General features: G+C 43.6%; 1 protein-coding gene and 1 pseudogene across 1 annotated transcript in view; both read right to left on the reverse strand.

The window, feature by feature from the left end:
• Positions 1–26568, reverse strand: part of dnah9 (dynein, axonemal, heavy chain 9) — a 428033-nt gene that overhangs the window by 19200 nt on the left and 382265 nt on the right. Inside the window, exon 74 of the mRNA XM_037691599.1 lies at positions 22443–22613. Coding sequence (XP_037547527.1) covers positions 22443–22613 — 171 coding nt within the window. The remainder of the gene's footprint in view (positions 1–22442; positions 22614–26568) is intronic.
• LOC119424251 lies at positions 9764–9882 on the reverse strand (annotated as a pseudogene).

Here is a 26568-nt window from a genome sequence, read left to right on the forward strand (position 1 = left end):
TGGATGGATGGATGGTATATTTGACAGTTGTTAGAAAATGAATGGATAGATGGATGGTATATTTGACAGTTATTAGAAAATGAATGAATGGATGGATGAATGGATGGATGGATGGATGGATGGATGGATGGATGGATGGTATATTTGACAGTTGTTAGAAAATGAATGGATGGATGGATGGATGGTATATTTGACAGTTGTTAAACCTGTGTGTGTGTTATTTGTGAATAATTTACAGTTTCATTAAGGTTTTAAGAGTCAATGAACGTTTACTGCATGTCAGGTGTTCTTCTTATGCTGCACTTATATATTGGATCAGGTTCTCGCTCCAGTTCCAGGTTAGTTTTTGAACAAGTATTTTCTTCATTAGTTTTGACATTAATACAACAAGCTGGGAGGAATTAGCAGCAGTTGTGTTGTGTTATTGTGCTTGTATAAGCAGGACAGCAGCCCACATTTGGTGACAACTGCTTTATTAGGATCAACAAGGCTGTCTGCTCCTGTGGGATGTAACTGACTGGATTGATTTCAGTGACATTTTAAGAGGTCTCATGTGGAAAATGTTTTATGACATGGAAGATATTTGACAGCATTGTTCTTTGGCTACATTTTCTCATCCAGGTGATTTAGTGGACCAAAGATGAGTGCTGGAAGTATTCCCCTGTTCCACTAATTGTAAAATCAGTCAAGGTTCGGGTGTAATTGCGACTAGTTTGACAAGATCCGTTCTACCCCAGGGATACATGCACATGGTTACAGTGTTCATATTTTTTCACGTCTTCATGTTGGGACATTGGCTACATAATTGAATAAATGCTGAGTCAGCACACACAGTATTGTTTCCTTTTGTATTTTTCTACATGCTTTTTTTGGCAAATGAAAGTAAAGAGACAACGGCTGAACTCTGGAACTTTAATTACAAAGGTCCCCTCATGCCAGATGCCATTTAGCTCCTCCAGTCTCATTCTTATGCAACCGTTTCTTTTTATCCTATGGCGTCACATCAGCAATAGAACAGAACAAACATGCATTCACCATGTAAACTTCAGAAAACAACTTATTGTATTCTTGGTGCTTTGTAACTGATCCTGTAGCAAAACATTCAACTCATTCTGCTACTGATGCTAAGTTAAATCTGCAGTTGAGTTATTTTTGCCACTACTGTCAAAGGAATGTGTATTATTTGCACTCACCATGCTCCATAATTTCACTGCTCTTTTATTGTTATGTAATAATCCGTCTTCATGTGACCGGTCAGTAAAGGGACAGCAAGAGATAATTCTATTATCCTCAAGGAGACTGATATGATTACAGTGATGTCTTTCTTTGAGAGCCCTTAGATCCCAGATTTATCCCTGCTTCTGACTGTAGCTGGTTCTGATAAATCTGGACAGGGCGGGTAGGGGCTGGAGGCTGGAAATTTCTACAAAACTTTTTTTTTTTTTTTCAGTTCAGGAAGTCAGAACAGGTCAGAGCCTCAGACAGCTGAAATCATTGATAAGTGCGAACTTGTAAATGCATTGATCGTCTGTGATTGCTGGCTGTTCTCTAAAGCTTTGTAAATTAACATGATGAAGCTTATTCCTGGTTGTTTTGGGAATCTCTTTTTTCCACGACACTACTATTGCTGATGCTAAGTCTGCCGAAACTAATTGTACTAATGCTAATTTTAGGTAACAGATTTCACGGTGCTGATGGTTAAGCTTGTTTTTTAGTTGCTTTTAACATTTAGATAGCATTTTGCAACTTTTTTGGTTTTAGGTCATGATTTGCTGTTTTGGGCAACACGGTGGTTCAGTTGGTCGAGCTACTGCCTCTTGGCGAGACGGTTGCCAGTTCAAGTCCCAGGCCGGAAGTGAATGGTTGTTTGTTTCAATTGTCTGGGTTTAATTTATGTATTTATTTGTTTGTTTGAAACAGTTCTTTTGACATTACCAAATAAACCATTTACTAATTCCTTCATTTTTTTAAGTAATATAATTATACTGATATTAACCAATACAAACATGTCTTTGAGTTTTAAAAATACTGAGCCAAATTGTCTAATAGTAGCAAGTAGTCCTATTTCTGATATATTCAGAGTGCTAGAACATGTTGTAGGCTCTCATAATGAGCACAAAGTCATGTGCAGGGTTTGCTCAGAATGACTACAGGTTTGTCCCTTCTCAAATCTCAGTTAAATACTCTGCCACTTCACCACTAGCTCTTTTCAAGGGCGGATGCTTTCCCTCTCCTCTTCCTCCTCCTCTTTGCATTGATCTGTCCTGTCTGTGAAACTGCTTCAGAGCCTCTCTCTACATATCTTCTGAACTGTAAATTTTTGCTATGGATGGGATCAGTTGGTCTCAACGCAATTGATAAAATTTTCTCAACGAGAAGACAAGCTTCAGGCGAGTCGACTTTTCTTGACGAACAGTCAAGAGCCAAGGATGCATATACAATTGGATTCATGATAACTGGTTTCCTTTTTGGATTCAGCTGGTTCTTGGTCTATCAATAAGCAAGGAAGTCGTCGGCAGCAAATTTGGCCCTGGTCAGACTGCCTGCGTCTGTCCACTTAATTTGTATGTTAGGGATTCGAGAGGACCAGCAAAGACTCAAGGCAGACATGAATCAATAAAGTTCTGCCTGTTCCCAAAACAATTGTTGCTTATCTGAATTCGACTCCATGGCTGGCCTTGACTGGCCACCTCATCTCAATTCGCCTGGAGGCCCTGTAAATTGATGCTCTGCCCCCTCCCTTCCCCTTCCACCGAGGAAGTCTGTGGACCTATCAGAGGGACCCGGCTGAATACACATTGTGTCATCTGACATTTCAGGACTCTCAGATTCTCTCTGGTGCTGTTCCAGGTCGACCTCGGCATGAGAGTGTTTAAGGATCTCACCAGAGGGAACTGAATGATTGTACCAATCTTAACAAAACTCTTAAGGCTCCAGTATACTTGGACGTACTTCAGTCCGCGGAAGTCCGCGCATACTAGATTAGAGTCGAAGCGGACGCCCGCAGGGCATGTCCGTGCAAAGCTCAATTTTTACGACCGTACTCGGTGTCGCACAATGAACTGGCCAGCGACGGAATGTTTTGTATGCAACACCAATGTATTAAATTCCCCATCGTCATCCCTGATCTGTTTTAATTGCCTTTTCCTTTGTTTTATTTCCCAAGAGGCAGCAATCTCTTCCTCTTTGTACATTGACGCCATAACTGAAATGGTGAGAAATGAAGGAATTTGTCACGAGTGAATTAAAATCAGGCCCAGCATGGTAGGCGTGTCAGCAAATGACCAATCAACGACCTCAATTTGTCCCAAAGGTAAATGCCCCTTGCCTGTGGAGCTGGTCTGCAGCCACTCAGGGTGGATGCTCGAGTATGAAGTCTCAACCCTCTACAGACAGTGCACGTCGAGTCCGTGCGGAAAAAGGTCCGTGCGAGTATACTGGAGCCTTTATAGTACCTCTGGAGTATCCTTGACACGATCACCACTCTTGTCACTTCCCCTCCCTTGCAGAATACCTACTTCACAATGTGCCTATGTACGGGGTGTTTTTTCAATGTCTTTCTCCTTGGTCAAGGAGAAAGAGTTTGATAGGATTTTTTTTTTTTTTTGCCTCCAAATCCTATACATGTGTCACTTTCATTACTATTTGAATTATAATCAGAATAAACTTTATTGGAATTGCACCAAGGTACAACGCAAATATTTACGTACAGTCGTCCGAAAGATGGGCGGAGTGCACAAAGCTGTAACTGTAGAAAGTGTGGCCATTTTATCCTTATCAGATAATAATCTTAGATAGGAAAAGGGGTAGAAACATGAGGGTAGATAGTGGTATTACAAAAAAAAGATCTTTCACATCTTGTCTATCAGGACATGATTTGAGACATCAAAAAAAAATCTACCAGCGCAATTAAAACATGATTACATTTGCATTGGACATCAAGGTGTTGAGAATGGTCCATGAGCATTTTTTCAGATCAGCCAAAGTTTCTGAAGATGTTATTTCAGCGGACAGTTCTGATAAGCTTGCACAGAAAGTTCTCGGGGGGGGGGGGGGTGGGGGTGTCTCCGAGGCTGTCAGGAGTCAGATTTAGATAAGCTTGATTCTTGTTTTTCTTCAGGCAGAGATTACTTTTTTCTTCAGCCTTGAGTCCATCTGGGCGTTCTAATTCCGAAAATGCTTAATTGTGGGATTCCATTCCACTGATCCATGCTATGAGTCTCCTTCACGATCGAACCCACCACGCTGACGAGTCCCAGAAGCCACAGGTGGCCTGCGATTCTCAATCGCCTCCACCTTACGGTTAAGTTTGTAAACCAGACGATTTAAAGTTCTCACCGCGAGGACCAGACCTTCACACTGACTCTGAAGCTTTTCCATGGCCGAAACTGCTGCCGATGTCTTCTTCAAAAGTCGATAAAACAGGGCCCCGCCGATGCCAAAAAGCAGAGTCCCTGCTATCATAATTCCAAATATGTAAGCATTTTCAACATCCTCCTGAGACAGGACTGAGAGACACATCATCTGCCACAGTCCCCACGAATCCATGACGTACCCCACAGCGTGAGTCTCAGCTGGACACGCTGGTTCTCCAGGACCTTGTCGCTTTGATGAAAAAATCTTATCAATAGAGTTGAACGCCCACAATACCAAATCCATAATCTTCTTAATTTATGTTCGGGAGATGGGACCCAGGTGCTTCAGACAGACAGAGAGCAGTGCAGGAAGAAGGAAAAACAGGGGAGGAAAAAACAGAAGCTGCCACCTCAATGAGGGCCTGGGAGGAAAAAAAAACCTTTTGTCCATTTAAACAGGTCTCACTTGTAAATGAGTATTCAGAGTCAGAGTCAGAGTCAGAGTCAGAGTTTCTTTATTGTCATTCGCACCTCATGTGGTACATGTGGTGGAGCGAAATTATGTACACAGGGTCCCAGTTACATCCAACAATAAAATGTATAAGAAAAACAGTAATAACATCTAAGATATGAACTAAGAAAAACATCAACTAAATATACACTAAGCACTCATAACATAAAACATTGAACATCAGCACAAACATGAACATGAGTCTGTGAGCAGATGTGCACGCATGAACACATCAACATTGAAACAGATCAGCAGCAACATGAAACAGATCAGCAACAACATGATATGGTTTTTCACAGTGATTATTCTAGTTAGAGATTCATGAGTCTAACAGCCTCAGGGTAGAAGCTGTTCCTCAGTATTCAAGTATTCAAGGTTCAATGTGATTTATCTGTCTAAATAAAGGTTGAATGAAAAAAAGGAGGCAAGTGATGTGCACTTCTCCAAGGGATTTTATTCATACCTGGGAGGATCTTCCTGTTGTTTTCATTGTTTCCAGCTGTGCAGGAGGGGCACACATTGTGGTCTTCCACTGTTGTAGCCTATCTGTTTCAAGGTTTGAGGTGTTGTGTCAGAGATGGTATTCTGCAGACCTTTATTTGTAATGAGCGGGTATTTGAGCTGCTGTTGCCTTTCTATAATCTCAAACCAGTCTGCATCCTCCTCTGACATTAACAAGGCTTTTTTGTTCATGCAAATGGTGCTCATTGGATTTTTTGTTTCCATGTGTGAACTATTCTCTGTAAATCCTACAAATGGTTGTGCGTAGAAATTCTAGCAGATCTGTAATTTATAAAATACTCAGACAAATCTGTCTGGCACCTACAACCAGGCTACATTCAAAGTCACTTAAATCCTCTTTCTTCTCCATTCTTATGCTGTTTAAATCTCAACAAGCCATCTCCACATCTACATACCTAAAGCCTATGAGTTACTGCCTGTGACTGATTAGTTATTTGTGTTAAAAAGGAAATAAATAAGCAGACCTAAAAAAAGTGGCTGATAAGTGTATATTTCTGTTTTTTTTTTCTTTCTTTTTTCTTTGACTCTGTCAACTTTGCCTGTTTGCCAAGTTCAGCTTGTCTCTGCTCTAGCTTCACCTGAACTTGTTACACCTCAGATTTACGATCGGCTTTCTTTTACTGGACTTTTGTTTTCTGCCACAAACTTGGAGCCTTTACATTCTTTGTAAGTCTAATTAAAGTATTTTGTTTGCTTCAGCTCCTCCTCCTTATGGTCCGTGTTTGGGTTCACAAAACTCTTCACCTAAGAAGTAGTCTATACATTATTAAATAGGGGAATCTTGATAAAACATAAACAAAAACCTTTTTTATTAAGTTGGTTCATTATTAATTCAGCGTTTAATATCCAGCATTGTTTCAGCTCAGTTAGGAGTGTTTTAAAATGTTTAGACTAGTAAAATAGGCTTGAGAATTAAATTAAACAAATATATATTTTGTACATGTCCACTTTAATTAATGTTGAATGAATTGTAAAATTAACATCAGACTGAAGTATAAAACTCATTTGTTTTGCTCTAAAGCCAATTAGAAAATAATCAGAAACCTAATAAACAGAAGGAACTCTGAAGGAAAACCAAAGGGCAAAATAATAAACAGCAACAATAAAATCTAATTTTATGCCTGAAATTTGGAAGCTCATATTTCTGCTTTTTGTCCCTCATTGACAGCGAGGAGGGGGGTATTGGAAAAACCCTCCATCCATGCCTCTTGTGAGCATGACTACTAGAAAAATAAGTGAGGTATCGACTTCTACTTTAGTCTGTGGCTATATCTGGGTGTGCAAAATGTTCCTTTCAAAAATTGGGTTGCAACTTCAAAATCCAAGACGGTTTCTGCCATATACTGTATGTCCGACTGTGTTTTAAGCATGGCAATTTGAAAAATAAGCAACATGCCGATTTCTGTTTTGGTGTGTGGCTGCATCTTAGGCCAAAGAAAGGTCACTATCAAAAATTGAGTTGCCAAGTCAAAATCATGCATGTATGCATGTATGTTTGCATGACTAATCAGTGCTTTAGATCGTATTCACACACTGATGGGACCAGGGCTTAATTTGTAAACCTATCAACGCTGTAATGCAAATAGTGGGTCGGATAGCCGGTGGTGGTGGTGTGTGTGTGTGTGTGGGGGGGGGGGGTCTGGGGGTCCTCCCCCAGAAAATTTGAATAAAATACAGATTTCCTACATTCTGGTGTGTTTTAACAGGTTGTTAAACATCTAAGTTTACCTAAATTTGTAAACATTCAACTTCTGTCAAGCATCCTATCCCCACCTCCCCATTACTTGACAATTTCAAGCTCAACACTGTCCCTGCTGGATTTTGTCTGACTACACATGTGAAGCCTCCTCAGTCTGTCGCAGCTGCCTGTGGGCTCCTGCCCACGTACGACTGCCTGGTTAGCTCGGCACTCACCTCCACCACTTTTTAGGGGCAGAGACTTTTTTAAGAGTAAACACGGAAATGCTACTTGAAGGGGCAGCTTGTATGCTCATAAGTAGCTGTTGTGTTTAAAATTTGTGTTTATGTAATTACTTTCAGTTTACATATCCATTATAAGCTTTTTTTGTTCAAGGCAGTCATATTTGTTCATAACTTTATTATTAGTAAGCCTTAGAGTTCTGCACCCTGTCACAATAGGAGTTCCCAGATCCTGTTTCGGCAGGATCTGGCTCAAATTAAGCCCTGGACACATCAGAGGCAATGAGGGGTTCAGTGGGTATGTTTACATGGACATAAGTAACTGGATCAAATAGCCGGTCAGAATAAAAGTGTGTCATGTAAACACTCCGTTCGGGTTATTTTTTGTGTATTCGGCGCGATCCAATATAATTTGTGATCAGAACGAAACGGGTGGTTTACGCCGATCCGTAACCCGATGTGCATGTAAATGCTTGATCTGTTCGTTTTTATCTGATCGTGAAAAAATGACCTAACTGCGCATGTGCGACTTTGCCATTTCCGCCTGGCTAATGCTAATACTATTAGCATGTCAGGGAAGCAAAACTGGTCGGTGAGAGACACAACATTTCTACTAGAAACTTTGGAATAGCTCAAAATGATCTGTATTACCTGTAGCTCAGTCAGGGAGTGCAGTAACGTCTCCACCATCATTAAAACCTGTCGCGGGTCCATTTTGGGTGCACAGATTTGTTTACGTTCACCCGGAAGTAGAACTTTTTCTTCTGTGTTTTTTTTAAGGAGAGTTTACCACTCTGCGCATGCCAGTACTGCTGTTCAGAACAAAGCCCGCTGCATGTAAACGCTCGTCATGAACAGATTGTGCCCATGTAAACAATACATTTGAATTATTCAAACAGAACATATTTCAATCTGGTCAAAGAATTCTGCGCATGTAAACATAGCTAGTGTCTTGCCCAGGGACACTTCAGCATGTGACTGCTGGTGGAATCAAACACTCAACTCTCCCATTGAAGGACGACTGCTCTAACCACTCAGCCAGAGTCACCAGTCATACAGTATGTATCGGGGTGGTCGAAGATTACTTAATGGATGAAAAGTTATCATTAGCCAGCCCTTGGCCCCACCATTGTGCATAATGTTTCACTTAAACTTTCTACTTGCATTCCCTGTAGAATTTGAGTAGAGAAAAACAGTTATCTTGAAAACTACAAACATTCATTCTTTAAATCCCTCAGCGACAGGGGACACTGACATACCACAAGTTGCAGATGACGACTCTTAGTTCCATCATTTTGTGACCATAAAACAGACCCCTGAATGAGGACCTTCTCTCCTGAAACTAGATGGCATAGATTTATTCTTACAGCTGATTTGGAATCAGCTATTGATTCCTCAAAACAAAAACAAAAAAAGAACAAGAAGTTGTTGGATAGAACAAAAAATCCATTGATACTGTGATTCTGAAATAGGTATTTCTATATGTTTAAGCTTTACACTATTCACAAGCATGAAACTAATCATGACCTTTAAAAATGTAATATAATTTTACAGCTTGTTTCAAGCAACAGTAGCAGCATAAATGACTTTTAAGCAAAATGAACACTCACGACCCAAACCCCTATTAGTGGTTGTGAGAAAGTGACACTCACTTCATAAAGAAAATATAAATAAATACTACAATCTCTCTAAGATAAACTATTTTAACTTTTACCATCAAACAAGCTTAATTTCAGAGTGAACCAAACCATAAAACACAACAAAAAATGTCACCACATCCCATTTTCCCTCTGAGCTTTCTGAGGCCTTAAACAGTCAATGTGAAAATTAGTTTCAATTCAGTGTGTGCAGGAAGCAAAGAAAATGTCACCTGCTGTCATCATATATTCATGGTTCGGTGATACAGTCACCCTCATGCAAGACAAAAGTTCACTTATCATCATGTTGTCTTCAAATAAAGGTCTAGCCTTTCTTCAGCACTGTGTCCAAGTCCTTACTGAGTTAATATGCTCTCATTTATATATTTCAATTAGGGTTGTAATAGCATACACTGTGAAGGCATGTTGAAGGTGAAATACATTTTCAAATTGTTAAGGAAATTTTAATGTTTTCCGCCACATTTGAATGGTAAATATAAAAGTAAAGATGATAAGGACACACAATATATTTCTACCAGATGCATATGTAAAAATTATTTCAAAGGTGGAAAGACTAAGTAAGTTTGTTGTCATCATTCTATGTTACTATACAATTATTAAATTAGTCCTCTGCATTTAACCCATCGCTCCTGAGATACACCCAGGTGGAGCAGCGGGCAGCTATGTAAGTGCCCGGTGAGCAATTAAGATTGGGTGTCTTGTTCAAGGATACTATGACATGTGGGCATGGCGGGGAGTAAAATCAGCAACTTTCTGGTCCCAAGACAGCTGCCCTACCTCTATCCCATCTCGGCCACAACTTACAGTACCTGGTATACCCAGGTGGTCCCCTATCGAAGTACTAACCAGGTTCGACCCTGCTTAGCTTCCGAGATAAGACGAGATCGGGCGAGTTCAGGGTGGTATGGACGTTAACAAGATCCTGGGTCCAATAAGCTGAAATTAGCCTTTTTTTGTAGGGTTGCCAGGTTTAGCCTTAGGGAAAAATGCGGGGTTAGATTTTCGATTAAAGCAGAGAACGAAATGTTTTATAAATACTCCATCTTTCCATTTTACTTATCAATGTTTTGGTCACGGAAGAAGCAAGTTCAAGAGGGAAACCCAGAAATCCCTGTCCCCAGGAACGCACTCCAGACCTCCAGAGGGAGGTGTCCAGGAGGTATCCTATTCAGATGCCTAAACTGCTTCAGCTGACTCTTTTTGATGCAGAGGATCAGCAGCTGACAGACTCAGTTCCTCATCTTTTCTCTTAGGCTGTAGGGTTTCTGGGGTCTTGTCTTACATGTTGTGTTTTTCCTGATGTTTGTCTGTCACGCATTTCTCCTCCTGTGTTCCAGCACTGTCGCACCTGTGTTTAATCCTAATCACCGCAGGTGTCTGTCATTTCACCTTGTTAGTGTTGTATATATTCAGCCCCTAGGTGTTATGTCTTTGTCTCTGGATTGTCCTTGTCCTAAGGCTTCATGACCTGTCTCTCCTCGTGTCCTCCTTTAAGTAAGTTAGCTGCCCCGTCAGCATTTTGTTTTGTTTATTTAATTAATAAACTATTTTACTGGAGCCTCATTCATCTTCCTGCACTTTGGATTCTACACACGGAAGCCGATCATGATAGAATCCAGAGACCAGACCGAACCCAGCAGGAAGATCACTCTTTTTGAGTTCCTGGCCCGCGAGGCAGCGAAAACTGTTCAGCGTGAGGAGGAGGAGAGGAGAAAGACTTTGTACCTAGGTACCCACCTGGCTTTTAAACCTGGGTCTTTTGCCTCACCACCTTGCCTTTCTTCACCTCCTCACAGAACGGCAGCTCCTCGCAACCCACCTCCTCCCCAACCACCTCCTGCTTTCCTGGAGCGGTCTTCAAAGGGAGGGGGTCAGTCTGCTCGGACTCACCGCAGGAGGAACGGGCGGCGGAACCGAGCCGGCTCCACCGAACTCCAACACGTCCCTCCTCAGACGCAACCCAGTCCATGCGTTTCCCTTCGTGGGGGGGAGGACGTCGCACCTGTTGCTGGGGGGGAGGAAGCCGTACACCCCTGCATACCTGTCGCTGGGGGGGAGGAAGCCGTACACCCCTGCGTACCTGTCACTAGGGGGGAGGAACCCTGCAGCCCCAGCGATCTCTGGGGGAGGATGATCACTGTGGAGGATGTCATCTCCAAGTACACCAGGGCTGACAACTCTGACGGCTCGCCTGAGATGTGGGAGCAGTTCCGGCGGGCATGGATGGAGAGACGCGTGCTGCGCTCGCTTCTGCTGGCTCCTACCATCCTGGTTCTCCACGCAGCTCACCTCCAGCTGATCTCTATCACACACCTCCAGCTGTACCTGTGTGGTCATCCATGCCAGCAGCTTCAGCACTGGACCCGCTGGTCTCCGCACCAGCCCAGGACTTGCTGGTCCCCGCACCAGCTCCTACCATGCTGGGTTCCGCCTCAGCACCTGAAACGCTGGTTCCCGCACCAGCTCCTACCTCGTTGGTTCCCACACCAGCTCCTACCTCGCTGGTTCCCGCACCAGCTCCTACCTCGCTGAGTCCCGTACCAGCACCAAGGCTGGGTCCCGTACCAGCACCAAGGCTGGGTCCTGTACCAGCACCAAGGCTGGGTCCTGTACCAGCACCAAGGCTGGTTCCCGTGCCAGCACCTAGATTGGTTCCTGTGCCAGCACCTGAGGTCCTTGCTCCTCCAGAGGCCCTCTCTCATCCAGAAGTCCTCGCTCCTCCAGAGGCCCTCGCTCATCCAGAAGTCCTCGCTCCTCCAGAGGCCCTCGCTCATCCAGAGGTCCTCGCTCCCGAGGCCCTCGCTCGTCCAGAGGTCTTTGCTCCTGAGGCCCTCACTCGTCCAGAGGTCTTCGCTCCTGAGGCCCTCACTCGTCCAGAGGTCTTCGCTCCCGAGGCCCTCGCTCGTCCAGAGGTCTTCGCTCCCGAGGCCCTCGCTCGTCCATAGGTATTTGCTCCTGAGGCCCTCGCTCGTCCAGAGGTCTTCGCTTGTCCTGAGGTCCTCGCTCACCCTCCAGAGGTCCTCGCTCGTCCTGAGGTCCTTGCTCACCCTCCAGAGGTCCTCGCTCACCCTCGAGAGATCCTCGCTCATCCTGAGGTCCTCGCTCACCCTCCATATGTCCTCGCTCATCCCCCAGAGGTCCTTGCCCATCAAGCCACAGCTGTCCCAGGGGTCTCCTCGCCTGCAGTTGTGGTCTCCCCACTGGCCATAAATGGGTGGTCTCCTGGCCACCCGCCAGACCCCTGACCTGCTGATGGATGGTCGTCAGGTCGCCCCCCGGATCTTCTGTCCTGCCGTGGAGGGTCTTCTGGCCGCCTGCCAGACCTCTGGCCTGCTGATGGATGGTCGTCTGGTCGCCCCCCAGATCCTCTGTCCTGCCGTGGAAGGTCTCCTGACCGCTCACCTTGACTAAGGGGGGTTTAGGGTTTCTGTGTTTTCCCAAGTTCCTACCTGTCGGCTTTTCATTTGTTCCTTCTGTGCACTACTTTTGTCCTTTGGTGCTCTCATTTGGGCATTCAGGGGCCATCCCTTGAGAGGGGGGTCCTGTAGGGTTTCTGGGGTCTTGTCTTACATGTTGTGTTTTTCCTCATTTTTGCCTGTCACCCCTCAGCATTTCTCCTCCTGTGTTCCAGCACTGTCGCACCTGTGTTTAATCCTAATCACCGCAGGTGTCTGTCATTTCACCTTGTTAGTGTTGTATATATTCAGCCCCTAGGTGTTATGTCTTTGTCTCTGGATTGTCCTTGTCCTAAGGCTTCATGACCTGTCTCTCCTCGTGTCCTCCTTTAAGTAAGTTAGCTGCCCCGTCAGCATTTTGTTTTGTTTATTTAATTAATAAACTATTTTACTTATTTACTGGAGCCTCATTCATCTTCCTGCACTTTGGGTTCTACACACGGAAGCCGATCATGATAAAGGCTAAACCTGGCAACTCTACAAATTAAAGGCTAATTTCAGCTTATTGTAGCCAGGATCTTGTTTTTTTGCTCAGGATCCATGACCTTGTAAGTGTTGGATAGGATTTTTAGGGATACTGATTTATGAAAATATTTTGTGTCAGGCTGTTCTCCTAGCCCGACGTGCAAGACATAAATAAAATAAAATAGTTTAAACTTGCTGCATTGAACTGCATTAAACAGGATTATTTTTCTAAAGCTGAATTGATTTTTGTTAAACAAATTGTTCTGTATACAAAATCTGAAGTGGAAAACTGGAACAAGCACAAAAATTTTGCTTTGATTATGACAATGGAGTCTATTCAGACCGGGGCATATATCCAGCATGAGATGTCAGCAGATCAAACAGTGTTGCATGAATTTATACTAAATTCCTTTTACATGACAAAACAAATGTGTCCAAAGCAAAAATTTTAAATTAACTTGTCTACATGATTTGGTAATGTAAATATGTCTAGGACTAGAATAATTTTTATACGACCATAAGGAAGACGTATGGTCTGCTTCTGTACATCCGTAATTTTCTTGTCCCACTCATAACTTCTGATCTGCTCAAGATATTTTATCAAAACTTTATACACACATGCATCATCACTAGATTGTGTGTTGCATATGCTTTTCATCATCCCAGCTTCAAGGTCAAGCTCACAAATCAAGGTCAAGTGTAGACATGGTATTTTCTTGTCTGAGTCATTGCTATAAATTGCTATATTGCTGTACAATTTTATTATAAGAACTTTATTTATACACGTTAGTTACCATTGAGCCTCAAAATCTCATTTACAAGAGAGACCTGTTACAATAGTTTGTCAGTGGGTGTATAATGTGCCATATGTGGTATTCTTGTTTTAATTTTGGTCAATTTTGGTAAAGAATGGACAAAACATGTGGGATTTGTACCAGCATTTATTGTCATGATGAGATATAAAACTTGTTGCGCTGCCAAGACCATACCAAACAGCATATAATCCCAATACTTAATCCCAAGAAACATCAATTTATCTGTCTTCAGATAAGCATATCAGAGAAGGCTGTCCTCAAGTAAAATATGTAACTTCCTGTTACCAGTGAGCGGGGCTCAGGCAATGATCAAATATTGGCATGTGTTGAGGAACCAACTGTGATTAAAAATGGAAGCCTTGAGGGAAACCTGAAGGTTAATGTTTAAATTAGAACTGTGTACATTTTATCATGAGAAGCCCAGTTTTGTGGTCTAGCCATGCCCACTTCATCTTGGGTTTATGTAATTTCTGCCTATGGCCTTTTATAGATCCTAGGCTATGTGCCATAGAAAGGCTGGTATGAATGTGGGGTTTGTAAACCCCAAATTTATTCTATAATTTTTTTTTAATCATCACACTTGACATTTTGGCCATTTGATAACTTTTGTGCATATTTTGATCTCCACAATGGCTTTTTATTAAGTCCAAGACACAAAGGTAGAATAGACACTTGCATTGCAACCAGTTCTTCTCATCCTGACCATTTCATTGTTGACCCTGTAAATAACATAGCATAATATCCTTTGGGGCTCAAACATAAATATTAGAGCCAGGACTTTAAGACATTGATTAAGATAAATTATTTACAGAATAAATAATGCATTAAAAATGTACTCAATCGATTGCACCTTCTCTGTTCCACAATTCTTGGCACATCAGACACACTGCTGCAGCTCTGTAAGAGGCAAAAATTCACCTAAAGTTTGTTTGCCAGCTGCTCGGAGCTTAAGTTGCTGTTGTGGAGAACAAGAAGAACGCTCTGGCTCTGCTTTGTTTGTTGGGTGGGACATTTAATAAAATTCTTCACGGGAAAGTGAAGAAGAATGTGGTTTAAAAAAGTTAAGTCAGGTCCTCTGGACGGGTTCAAAAAACAAAATAAAATTGTAGAAATGTTTCATCTTTCATCCGAAAGACTTCTTCAGTCTTCTTCTTCTTCAGATTGAAGAAGTCTTTCGGATGAAAGACGAAACGTTTCTATATATTTTTTGTTGAACCCATCCAGAGGACCTGACTTAAATTTTTTTAGATTTGTCTACCTGGATTATTGAGCATGCATCAGGAAAAATGTGGTTGTGTGTAAATTATGCCTAAAGGAATTAGAATCGCCACAGTTGTAGGGTTTTCAGCTCTTGCTGCAGGTTCCTGAGTCCAGAGGTTTAGTCAACCACCAACAGCTGAAAGTCATCGCACTAACGGGAGCCAGGACTATAAGATGCTGCAGAAGAGCTTCCTTCCTTGCTGGAGCATTACTTATATTCTGGTATTTTGCTATTGGCCTCCTTGTATTATTCCTCACCTGGAACTCCCAGCCTTTCTCTCTGTGCTGCCCTTCTACAAATGTCCTGTAAGAAATCTACAGCCTGCATTATCTAACTTCTCCGCACAGCTTCTGATGTCTCTCCTTCCCTTCCTGGTGTCCCAGACGTTTCCACAGTACATAGTGTATACAACCATATCACTGTAAATGAATCACTTTACATTCTAAAGGGTTTTGAGTCTGTTGTTCTCAGTCTGTTTGCTCTGGGTAAACACCTCCATTAGGACAACAACACGTATTATTTATTACAAAATGTATGTTTGTTAGCGCTGGTACTGAAGCAAATTTTACAGACATCCTGCTGGTAGGAAGAGGAGTCTCTGCTGTCCACAGACCGTCCAGACAGCCCACAGAGACCAAATCATGGCTTCAGAGAAAAAATAGGTAAGTCTACATCTGACAAAAATAAACTCTCTGGTGAAATGGGTTTCAGTGGACTGCACCTTTAGAAAAACAATATTTTAAGTTATTTAAACATATTTATTAATAGTACTAATATTAATATTGTGATGGACTGGAGATCTGTCCAGGGTGTCCTTGCTTCTCATACAATGACTGCTGTGTTTGGGACTCAGTGACCCCCGTGACTCAAAAAGGAAGAAGCGGGTAAAGATAATGTTTGGATGGATATTAATAGTACCAAAATTGTCATTATACATATTGTGAATATACCATAATTTTGAGGTTCAGCATTCTTTATTTGTTCTCTTTGGAAGAAATTTTGCTTGGTTATAAAGTATACTGCAGAAAGGGCACATAAAAATTCAATTTGTTAAAACAAACAGATATGTAACAATAAAAACGTAATATTAAATCATTACAAAACCAATGTGGAAAGATGTAAAAAAAAAAAATGTAAAGCCTGCATAATTATTAAGCTAAAGCTGTGGCCCATCATGTAGAATTTTCTGGTGACTCTTCAAGGTCATGGACAAACTTCACCAGATATTGCTAATGTTTCATAAACTAAATAATAATAATAATAATGATAATAATAATAATAATAATAATAAATAAAGCTCTACATTGTATCTGTTATTATTGCACCAAACGTTGGTTACGTACTGTAACCCCAGATTCTATGAGTATAAGCGTAGCCCTTTAAGGCTGTCGCTGATGGGTTTATCCCGATATGCAAAGCATTGCACTGAAAACTTTAGTCCACGCCCACCTGCTGTGTGGGCCCCACCAGGTCCGTATAAATTACATTAAGAGCGGGAAATCGGCTCCCAAAATAGCTTTTTCTTCAGCCATTTAGGAGCAGTACGTAACCAACATTCTATTTCGTATAAGCTTCGCCCTTTAAGGCTGTCGCTGATGGGTTATGGGCGAAGCAGATGTTGTCCTCACCTCACTGGGTCCATTAGAACACCGTATGAAGCAGAAGCTTGCCCAAGATATGTCTTGTCACTCAGCTCCCCATGTGCATAATTATGTGTGCCATGCACAGACGCATTTTGTATAACTATGCGTTCTGAATGCATGAACGCCCCGGGAAATTCAACGGGGAGGGAAAAATGCTGAAAAGAGCCATGAACCAACCGGTTTATGGCTGAACAGTATGAACAGATTAATAATAACAGGAGAGCTGATTATTAATCAAATGAACTGATTGGTAACAATAGTCGTGAACTGATTAGTGACAATAGAACCAAAATAACAATCACAATTTGTGATTGATAACAACATCTCACACTGTAATGCATGCAGACAGCTGTGAGTTAAACGGAGTTACATGAAATAACAATATTCATTCTGTAAACACTAAGGACAGAATATGTCATGGAACGAGCCGTCACATCACGTAGATAAAAGTGAATGAATGAGCAGAGTGTTGACCACGCGGCCGCAGTGCAAAATGTCCTGCATAGTCACACCATTATGCAAGGCAGTTGAAGATGCGATACCCCTGGTCAAGTGTGCTCTGAGGTTGACAGGAGGCTCTAAATCTGATGCTCTGTAGGCTTCAGAAAGGGCCTCACACAACCAGTGTGACAAGCGCTGGGTGGATAACGGGCAACCTGCAGATGCATCTCTATAATGCACAAACAAATGTTGACGCATTGCAGCTGTGCACGCTATGTAACACGTCAACGCCCGCACCAGACAGAGAAGATGAAAATACGCTACTTCTTCTGATCTGTGGGGGGGTGGGGGGGACCCCTCCAACGATATCGCTCTTGATTTAAAAGAGCTTGTGATGTTTGTAGGCATAAAAGCTGGGTTTGGTCTAAAATCAGCTGAGCTGCCGTCAGCCTGAATTCTGAGACATGACGGCGCGACAGAGAGGGCAGATAAATCACTCACTCTCTTAGCGGATGTTAAAAACCAGCAGCAGGGCTGTTTAAAGAGACAAAAATTTAAGTGGAACCTGATCCAGAGGCTCAAATGGAGCTTTGATCAGGACCTGCAGGACCAGTGTTAAATCCCACTGTGGAACAAGTGGGTGTGAAACAGGCCTGCGTCTCTGTACACCTTTTAGAAAACGCTTCATCAGCGGATGATTAAAACCTGTTCTGTCTCCGAACCCTTCGTGGCAGGAAGAGATGACTGCACGTACATTTTAATCGTGCTGGACGCCAAATTTCTGTCCATCAGCTGCTGCAGAAAGGACAGCATGCCACCTAAGGACATGAGGTGGCCTCTATACCCTTCTCTGTACACCAGCGCTGAAAAACTGTCCACTTTGATGCAGCACGTGAAACCTGAATTGTGCGCACTACATCCTGTGGGAGACCCATCCTCTCTAAGCAGATCCGTTCAGCGGCCAGACCACAGGTGCTGGCCTATTTCTGGGTAACTCCTGATCACTCCTCCAGCCTGGAGGAGAGCATCCTCCCTCCACGGCAGTTTCCACGGGCGCCCCGACAGCAGGCGTTGCAGAACTGGGAACCATGGTGCGCTCACGCGTTCAGGGGCCACCAGGAGAGCTGTCAATCCCTCCTCCTGAACTTGGTTCAGAAACCGTAAATCAGAGGAGGTGGAGGAAAAACGCGTACAGAAGCATTTTGGGCCATGGGCTGTGAGCAAATGCATCCACCCCCAGCGGTGGTTCGTCTCGTGGGCTCAGAGAAAGCCATAATTGACACTGAGCGTTTTCTCCTGTCACAAACAGGCCCACAGCTGCTATTTCAATCTGAGTCAAAATGCTCCGTCAGAGGATGATTAAAGGTTGTTCCGTCTCCGACAACTTTGAGACAAGAAAAAAAATAAAACGTGGCTGCAGCATACAATAACCGTGCTGGACACCAGATTTCTGTCCATCGACTGCTGCAGAAAAGGACAGCATTTCGTCCAGTGGACATGAAGTGGCCTTTACGCCTTCTCTGTACACCTTTTACAAAACGTTTCATCAGCAGATGATTAAAAGCTGTTCTGTCTCGAAAATTTTGTGACAGGAAGAGATGGCCGCAGTGAATGTTTTACACGAGCTGAACGCCAGATCTCTGTTCATCAGCTGCTACAGAAAGGACGGCACAACACCTAGTGAACATGAAATGGCCTCTACACCTTTCTCTGTACAGCAGCACTGAAAAACTGACCACTTGATGTGAACAGCGCTGTGGTGGTTGTAGCACGTGAATCCTGAATCATACGCACTACATCTTGAGAAAGATCCATCCTCTCAAAAAGATCCGCACAGCGGCCAGACCACAGGTGCTGGCCTATTCTGATTAACTCCTGATTGCTCCTCCCGCCTGGAGGAGAGCGTCCTCCCTCCACGGCAGGTTCCACGAGCGCCCCGATAACAAGTGTCGTAAGCCTGGAACCATGATGCGTTCACGCACTTGGGACAGAGGAGCTGTCAGTCCCTCCTCCTCAGCTCGGTTCAGAAAACCGTGATATCAGAGGGAGAGAGGGAGGTGAAGAAGCATTACAACCACAGGCTGTGAGCAGACACGTCCACCCCTAATGGTGGATCGTCCCGTGGCTCCATGATAATTATAGTTGACATTGAGCGTTCTTTCATGTTGTTACACGTTCACAGGCGCTCACAGGATTTCTGCCGTGTCTGAGCCATAGCTCTGGTTGGAAGGTCCCAGGTCCCCGTGCCACAAAGGACCGTCTTTGGACATCACATCCGCCCCCTGTTCAGAATACATGAGATGTACCCTACTCCAATGGAGAACAGATTGGGTGTGCTCCACACAGCATCTGTCTCACAATGTGGCACATGGGTTGAGCGCATAAATCTACTGCCAGTTATGTATGCAACAGTCGCTTGCTGTCTGTGTGAATCAAAAAACCCTGATGATGCTGTAGCTCAAGGCAAGTGTTGAATCACATTCAAAAAACCCCGTGCGACACTCCAAAAACATTTAAATGAACTGCTGTGTGGAGAACCACAGCGCCCCCACAGCTCGCTAAATGTGTGTGCCTCTGTGAAATCTGACATGTGTGATGTAGGTCTGCTGACGGAAACAGCTGATATCACTCAACTGGTTCATGTGATTTGCACTGCTGCCACCTGTCTGTACAAACTGCCCAGCAGCAGTAGGTGTCCAGATAAAGCAGCATCCTCCTCCCTGCTCTGTGCGGCAGCTGCAGAGTGGCTCGGACACATTAATGGAGTGTTGTTTCTCACAGTTCAAAATTGACAAACCTAGAATAAATCTCATCTTTCCGGTTCGTTGGGACCAGGGAGTGGCGAGAGAGGAACCCTGCGTTTTCCTCTCCTTCTGAGACTCTGGAAATTACATTTAAATCAGAATTTCCTGAGCTTCTGTGAGAGGGGACGAGATCTGTTCAGAAATGACAGAAAACGTCATTAGAGTTCCTCCGCACCGGGGTTTGAGCTGTACTGCAGCGTGAATCCCCGGATGAAAACGGTTCGCCTATCCATCTGGAGCGCACGCTCATTGCCACTCGTTTATAAAAAGTTATAAAGCGGGCACACATTTATGCTGTGAAACTCACATGCATACTGATGTGAGCTGGTGCGCGCTGAAGGAGAAAGAAAATGCGCGCGCCCCCGAGCAAGCAAATCGTTTGTGTGATTGCTGATGGTGCGGGACGCAGCTCATCTGTGTTGTGCTCACGTTGAGCGCAGCTGCTCTGTATAAACGCTCGGGGAGCGGGTGCACGTATGAGCCGACGTACCCTGAAGAGTCGTGTGTGCGCGCTCTCATTCATGCGATGCCTTAAGCCAGGATTGCCGTGGGAGCGCGCGTTTGATGCTGGTGCGGTCAGGAAGCAGCGTGCGGCAGCGTGCGGCAGCGTGCGGCATCAGTGTGGCGAGGTTACCACTGGGCTCGGTCTGCAGAAAAACGTTCATTCTTGGCTGCAAATCAAGTGAGCTTTTGAGTGATTCCACAAGCTGCAGTATTAATTCAGAAAACCTTCTTCGGGGATGAAGGAGCGGAGCCGCTGTGAGGCTTGTGAAACTGTTGACGCCGCAGGAGCGCGCGTTTGACACCACTGCGATGAAAACGTGTGTCGTTCCTGCCGAGAGCGAGATATGTTACTGGGCTCGTGCCGCGGTCTCACGTTAACGTTGACGTGAACTGCGGGCGCTGAGAGCTGCGGGCACATTTTCATGCCAAGGGAGCGCGTGTTGGCACCGCTGGCAGTGAATGAAACAACCTTAACAGGCTCATTCGTGATGAGTGTGTGTGATAGGGCCGCTTGTCAGATCATCCGTGCTGACAGCCTGGCTAAAAGACACTTCATCATAAAATGATATTATTCCACATCTCGTGTCATCAACACACCTCCAGCAACCCAACACCTGGTTATCCTCCATTGAGCTCTGTTTGTTGTCCTAGAGGGCCCCCTGTTGGCAAAGTCCGGGAAAAAATGAACTTCCGGATGCCGGGGACATCTGACGGGAGGGGCTGGCATAGCAGAACTGCGGAGGCGTTGTGCAGCCTTGGAGCATCTAGAAATGATCTCTCACTGATGAAAAGGCCCTCCAACAAAAGCTTCTGCAGCTCTCCTGAGAGGAAGGTGGAGTGATGAGCCAGGAGAACCTCTGGGACCTCGTTCTCTGGCTGCGATGCGGGGCGGCAGACAGCAAAAGAGGCGCACCGGTTGGGGATGACGTCAGCTGCCCTGTAGATGGAGCGTACTACAGGGGCCGATAGCGTCGTTAGCAAGCAGCCGCTACGAGAGCGGAGCGAGCCGAAGGTCAGAGGGCCCACCGTCTCATCCCGCCTCTGAACGTGTACGCCAACAGCGTAACGTGTTGTTCGCTGCGGCCGTCTGGAACACATGCTGGTGAGCTCAGTTGGAGAGCAGTGTCACCGTCTCCATTACGCTAACCGGAGGCACGGGACGCTAGTCCACCTGGATATCTTGCTCCAAAGAAGCCTCCATCAGGCTTGGCTCCAAGGGGCACTGAGGGACTTTCCGCTCGGTGAACCCCTGCTCTGGAGATTGGTACGGACTGTGGAGACTGCCCCCCCCCCCCCCAATCTACCAGGAAAAAACGGCTGTGGCCTCGCCCGTAGGATGTCCTGTTGGGAAAACGAGGCCAGGTGGATCAAGACGGTGAGCCGGAATGGAACCTTGTAAAAACAACCTTTCCGCCGGATCATCCGAACTGGCGGGAAAAGGCGTGGGACGTAAAAGAGGGTCCCTTCATGTCAGCTGCCTCCTGGGTTACGCCGGGCAACCCCAGAGGGCGCCGTCGGCCGGGAGCGGTGTGATCGCCGATGCGAAACGAGGTGGGATGAGGTGAGCATTTGCTCAGCCCTCCTCCACTGACACTACGCTCTCCAGGAGGGGCTGCAGCTGAGCGCCGCCTGTCCCGGAGGAACCATCCAATTCGCTCCGAGGGTCAGCAATAAGAGGAAAATTACAAGATGGCGTTGTCCTGCGTGTAACGACCTGTCACTGAGAAATATTCTTCGGTGCTTACCTTGAAACAAGACTGCTCGTCAGCTTCTCCTTGGGGAGGAGAGCTCACCGGACGACCGGAGGTCGGCGTGCCGGGCCAAGCATTCTTAAAAAAGGTTGGTCATCTACACAACTTTCCTTCTTCGTTCTTCTGACAGTGCTATTAGCTTGCTGAAGAAAAAATGGGAGCCGATTTCCTGCTCTTAATGTAATTTATATGGACCAGGTGGGGCCCACACAGCAGGTGGGCGTGGACTAAATTTTTCAGTGCAATGCTTTGCATATTGGGATAAACCATCAGCGACAGCCTTAAAGGGCGAAGCTTTTACGAAATAGAACTGTTTTTTCAGGGTCATCCAGTGTACCTTTTCCTCTCTCGTCGTCCCACCTCCCTCTCCGACTCCTCCATCCCTGGGCTGCATTTCCAGCAAAGTGCGAAAAAGCTTCTCTGATGTTTGTGTTAGGAAACCAATCTCAGCGTTGGGATGAAGACCGTACAGGTAAGGTGACTCCGGTGGTAAGCTGTCATCAATGTACTGAAGATGGAGGAAAAAAGTACAAGAACTGAGAATGAATGTTTCATTACCAGAAATGATACAACAGTTTAAGGTTTCTGTGAAGAAATGCCACATTGTAGAAGAAATAAACATTATTCTTGAATGGAACCATAAACCACTATTCTTATCATAGACTTAAAATTTTCCAAATGAAAAATGCAAATGCTGATAAGTTGGATTATTTTTTCCTAACTGATACCACATTTTTCCCCTTGTGTTTTTATATGTATGTTCTGACACTTACAAAGGATGGAACCAGATATTTAAAAAGGTGTTTCTGTGTGAAATTTAAAAACTCAATATCAATTAAAGGTCTAACATTGCTTGAAGGAATGCATCAACAAACTTTTCATCCATCCATTATCTTTACCCGATTCTCCCTTTTTGGGTCACTGGTGCCCATGTCCAGCAGTCACGTGCCACCCCAGAAACATTTCATGCCAGAATTTTAAACTGAGATCATCTTTAGATTAGAAAGGACAGCATTAATACCATTTTAGTCAAATGTAAAATACGTTATGTGCCATATCTTTCAAGATGTGTTGTCAATGTGTGTTGAGGATGACCCTGAACTGCCGCCATACCAAGTTTTATCTCAACAAAATTTACAAAGTCATAGCTATTTATGTGTTTTCTGAAGTTGCTTAACTGCTGAGGGCTTTGTAAGTGGGTTAATTAAAACAGTTAATACATTTTATACAGTATGTATTTCCAAACTCCTCCTGAACAGGCAATACCAGTGCTCCATCATCATCTTTCAGCAGTGGGGGGGCAAAAATGAAAAGTGCTGTTATGGTCTGTATTTTCCATTTGCTGGTGTGTAAGAAATATATTGCTTTGAACGTTAATGCCAATGAAGATTAAACTGGGAAAAAAGTGGTATGCCAATGTCCCCTATCGCTGAGGCATTTGAAGAGTGAATAATTGTAGTTTTTCGGGACTGGAAGTAAATGGAATGAAAACAAATTTTAGTGAATTTGATTCAAGATATTCAAGTGGGTTGGAGTTAAACTGTAGAAGAATTGAGGTAGTTTTTTGTTTTTATTTTGTTGTTGAAAACTTTTGTTCCAACCTTTTGTTGGAAACTTTCTTCCACCTAGATGTAGCCACACACTAAAATGGAAGTTGTACCTCACTTATTTTCCAAGCTATCACACTCGCATCATACATGGAAGGAAGGATGGACAGACAGATGGAAAGATGGACGGAATGCATTTCCATTTCCCCCTTTTCGCTCCATGACTGGGACAAAAAAGGGCTTTTTGTTGGGCACTTACAATAAATAAAACTATTTTCTAATGTCTTATCAATTTTTTAAAAATATGATGGCTTTTTTCCAGACAGTGTTGTCAAATTGTTTGATCTTAATACTTACTAGATAACATTAACTGATAGCATACATGTATGTATAAGTCGAAAAAAGAAGAAAGCAAAAATTCTAAGCTGTTGTGTTCTCTTTTGGGCTATTCACAACCTTCACCTCTCAAAGTTAGCTTCAGATGGTTGTGAGGGAAGTGATAGCCTTGGGCACGTTCGGGGAGCCACAGGCCTTTAAAGCTTTGGTTCTTAGGCCAAATCTCAGCCATGCTCAGCCTCGGCCCAGTTGTGTTGTGACAGCCAACTGTAAAAAGCTTCAGTTTTTCCCTCTGGAGCCACTATAGCCGTCAGAATGTGTTCACTGAGCAGCACACAGACTGAGGGGAAATTAAATACAAATCAAACAACTCACTCCTTTCTGGCTCCCAAGGAACTTTGTAAGAAAAATCTGAAGCAAAGACTACTGCTTAGACATTACTCCAGACTGGTGTACAGAAGTGGTTCCCAAACGTTTTAGGTTCCAATTCACAATATAATAGTGACAAAGGCTTGTGATCCCATTTAACACTGGTTTACATATACAAACTCTGCTAATAACCCTGGTAAACAAGCAGTGCACAAATTGCCCAATCAGCGAAGGACTTGCATAACAAATGTTTGTAGTTTTCAAGATGAGTGTTTTTCTGGACTGGAAATAAACAGGGAGTGCAAATAAACTTTAATGTTCATGGTGCAAGATATTCAAGTGGGTAAGAGTTACGCTATGGAAAATAGTAAAGGTAGGTATTTTTTGTTTTTTTGGCCTGTTCCAGGCAGTACAGAGTGATGGATCCTGGTGAGTAGAGAGAAAATGTATCCACCACCAGGTCCAATGGTGGAGCCAGGGGGTGGCCATTGGAGACCATGGCCACTGTAGAATAATCTTCGCCCACCTTGAATTTTGATGTGGCAACCCAACTTTCGACAGTAACCTTATGCATGTAGATGCAGCCACACACAAAAATGGAAGTTGGCATGTTGCCTAATTTTCAAGGTATCCCAATGCACAACACATGGATGGACGGATGAGAATATTTCCAATTTACCCTTTTCTCTTAGTGGGTGGGTAAACAAAGGCACAATGACAACATAAGCAATCTTCCAAATCATAAATGTTTTATTAATTTATGACTGTTATTATTGTTTATTGTAAGAATTATTGTAGGAATATGCCAGAAACAGTCATTTTCCAATGTTTGTATGTATCTGAAGATTTTTTTAGGTTGGCCCACTTGTTTTGTCTTGACCCACCGTGGGGTCCTGACCTCAATCACTGATCTACAACACACATTAGCTTAACACTTCTATTTTGACTCATCAGTCAAGGTCTAAGGTAAATTAATACATCAGATCTTGAAAAGTACGATTTTTTATAAAGATTGCGAACATTTAATATCTTACTTGCAGATAGCTCACTGGACAACTTAAATTTAAAGAAACAGAGTTTAGTTTTAATAGGACTAAAAAGATAACAGCTTGTCTGAGTTGCACCAAAACCAAAGAGGATTGTGCCATTTTATAAAACAAGTCCAATTTCATCTTTTTTTATTTTTTTTATTTCTAAAGTGTCCTCCAGTAGATGACATTATAAACGTGGGGGCAGCTGCCAAGGAGGACACAAAGCTTTTGTTACTGTAGATCATGACACCTTATGTCATAAGCTCTCAAATATTAGTTTCTCAGATGACACTATTGGTTGGTTTTATAACTATCTCTCAGGTCGAGGGCAATGTGTTCAACACAATGGCACTTTATCTAGCTAATTAACGGTCATGGTGTTCCACAAGGCTCAGTTTTAAGACCCACACTTTTTAAAATTTATATTTTAATAATGCAGGTCAAAACATTCCTGATGCCTCTTTGCATGTCTATGCTGACGATACAATTGTTTAATGTCGCATTAACTCAGTTGCCAAGGTTTTCCAGCTTCGACAGTCTGCATTTGACATCATTCATTCAGACTTGTTCTATCTCAAACTGGTGCTAAATGCTGATAAAACCAAGGGGATGCTGTTTTCAAACAGAAACCTGGTTCCAGCAGCTCTTCCTCCTGCTTGGTGCTCCTAATGAGTTTGTAGATTCGTAGAAATACTTGGGAATTTTTGTTGATGCACATCTCTCTTTTAAGCCAGATGTCGAAAATTTGATAAGAAACTGAAATTAAAACTGGGTTTCTTTTTCAGAAATAGATATTGCTTAACTCAGAATGCCAGGAAATACTTTGTGGCTGCAACATTTCTACCGGCTATTGATTATGGTGATATTATTTACATGAATGCCCCTGCCAGCTCCTAGAATATGTTGGATGCTGTCTGCCATGGTGCTCTAAGGTTCATAACTGGTTGTAACTACCATACCCATCACTGCACTCTGTACGCAATGGATGGTCATCACTATCTACATCTAGGCTCTCTGGTACATTTTCATCTATAAATCACTGCTTGGTCTGCTGCCTTCATATATCTCCTCCCACATGTCACATCATCAATGCAGTTACAGCATGGACTCTCAGGGATTCATTACCTGCAGTGTCCCCTCAGTGTGAATTTAACTCAGCAGAAAGACCTTTTCTTACTCT

This window comes from Nematolebias whitei, chromosome 17 (genome assembly GCF_014905685.2).
Source record: "Nematolebias whitei isolate Nwh7 chromosome 17, NemWhi1, whole genome shotgun sequence".
Classification (NCBI taxonomy): domain Eukaryota; kingdom Metazoa; phylum Chordata; class Actinopteri; order Cyprinodontiformes; family Rivulidae; genus Nematolebias; species Nematolebias whitei.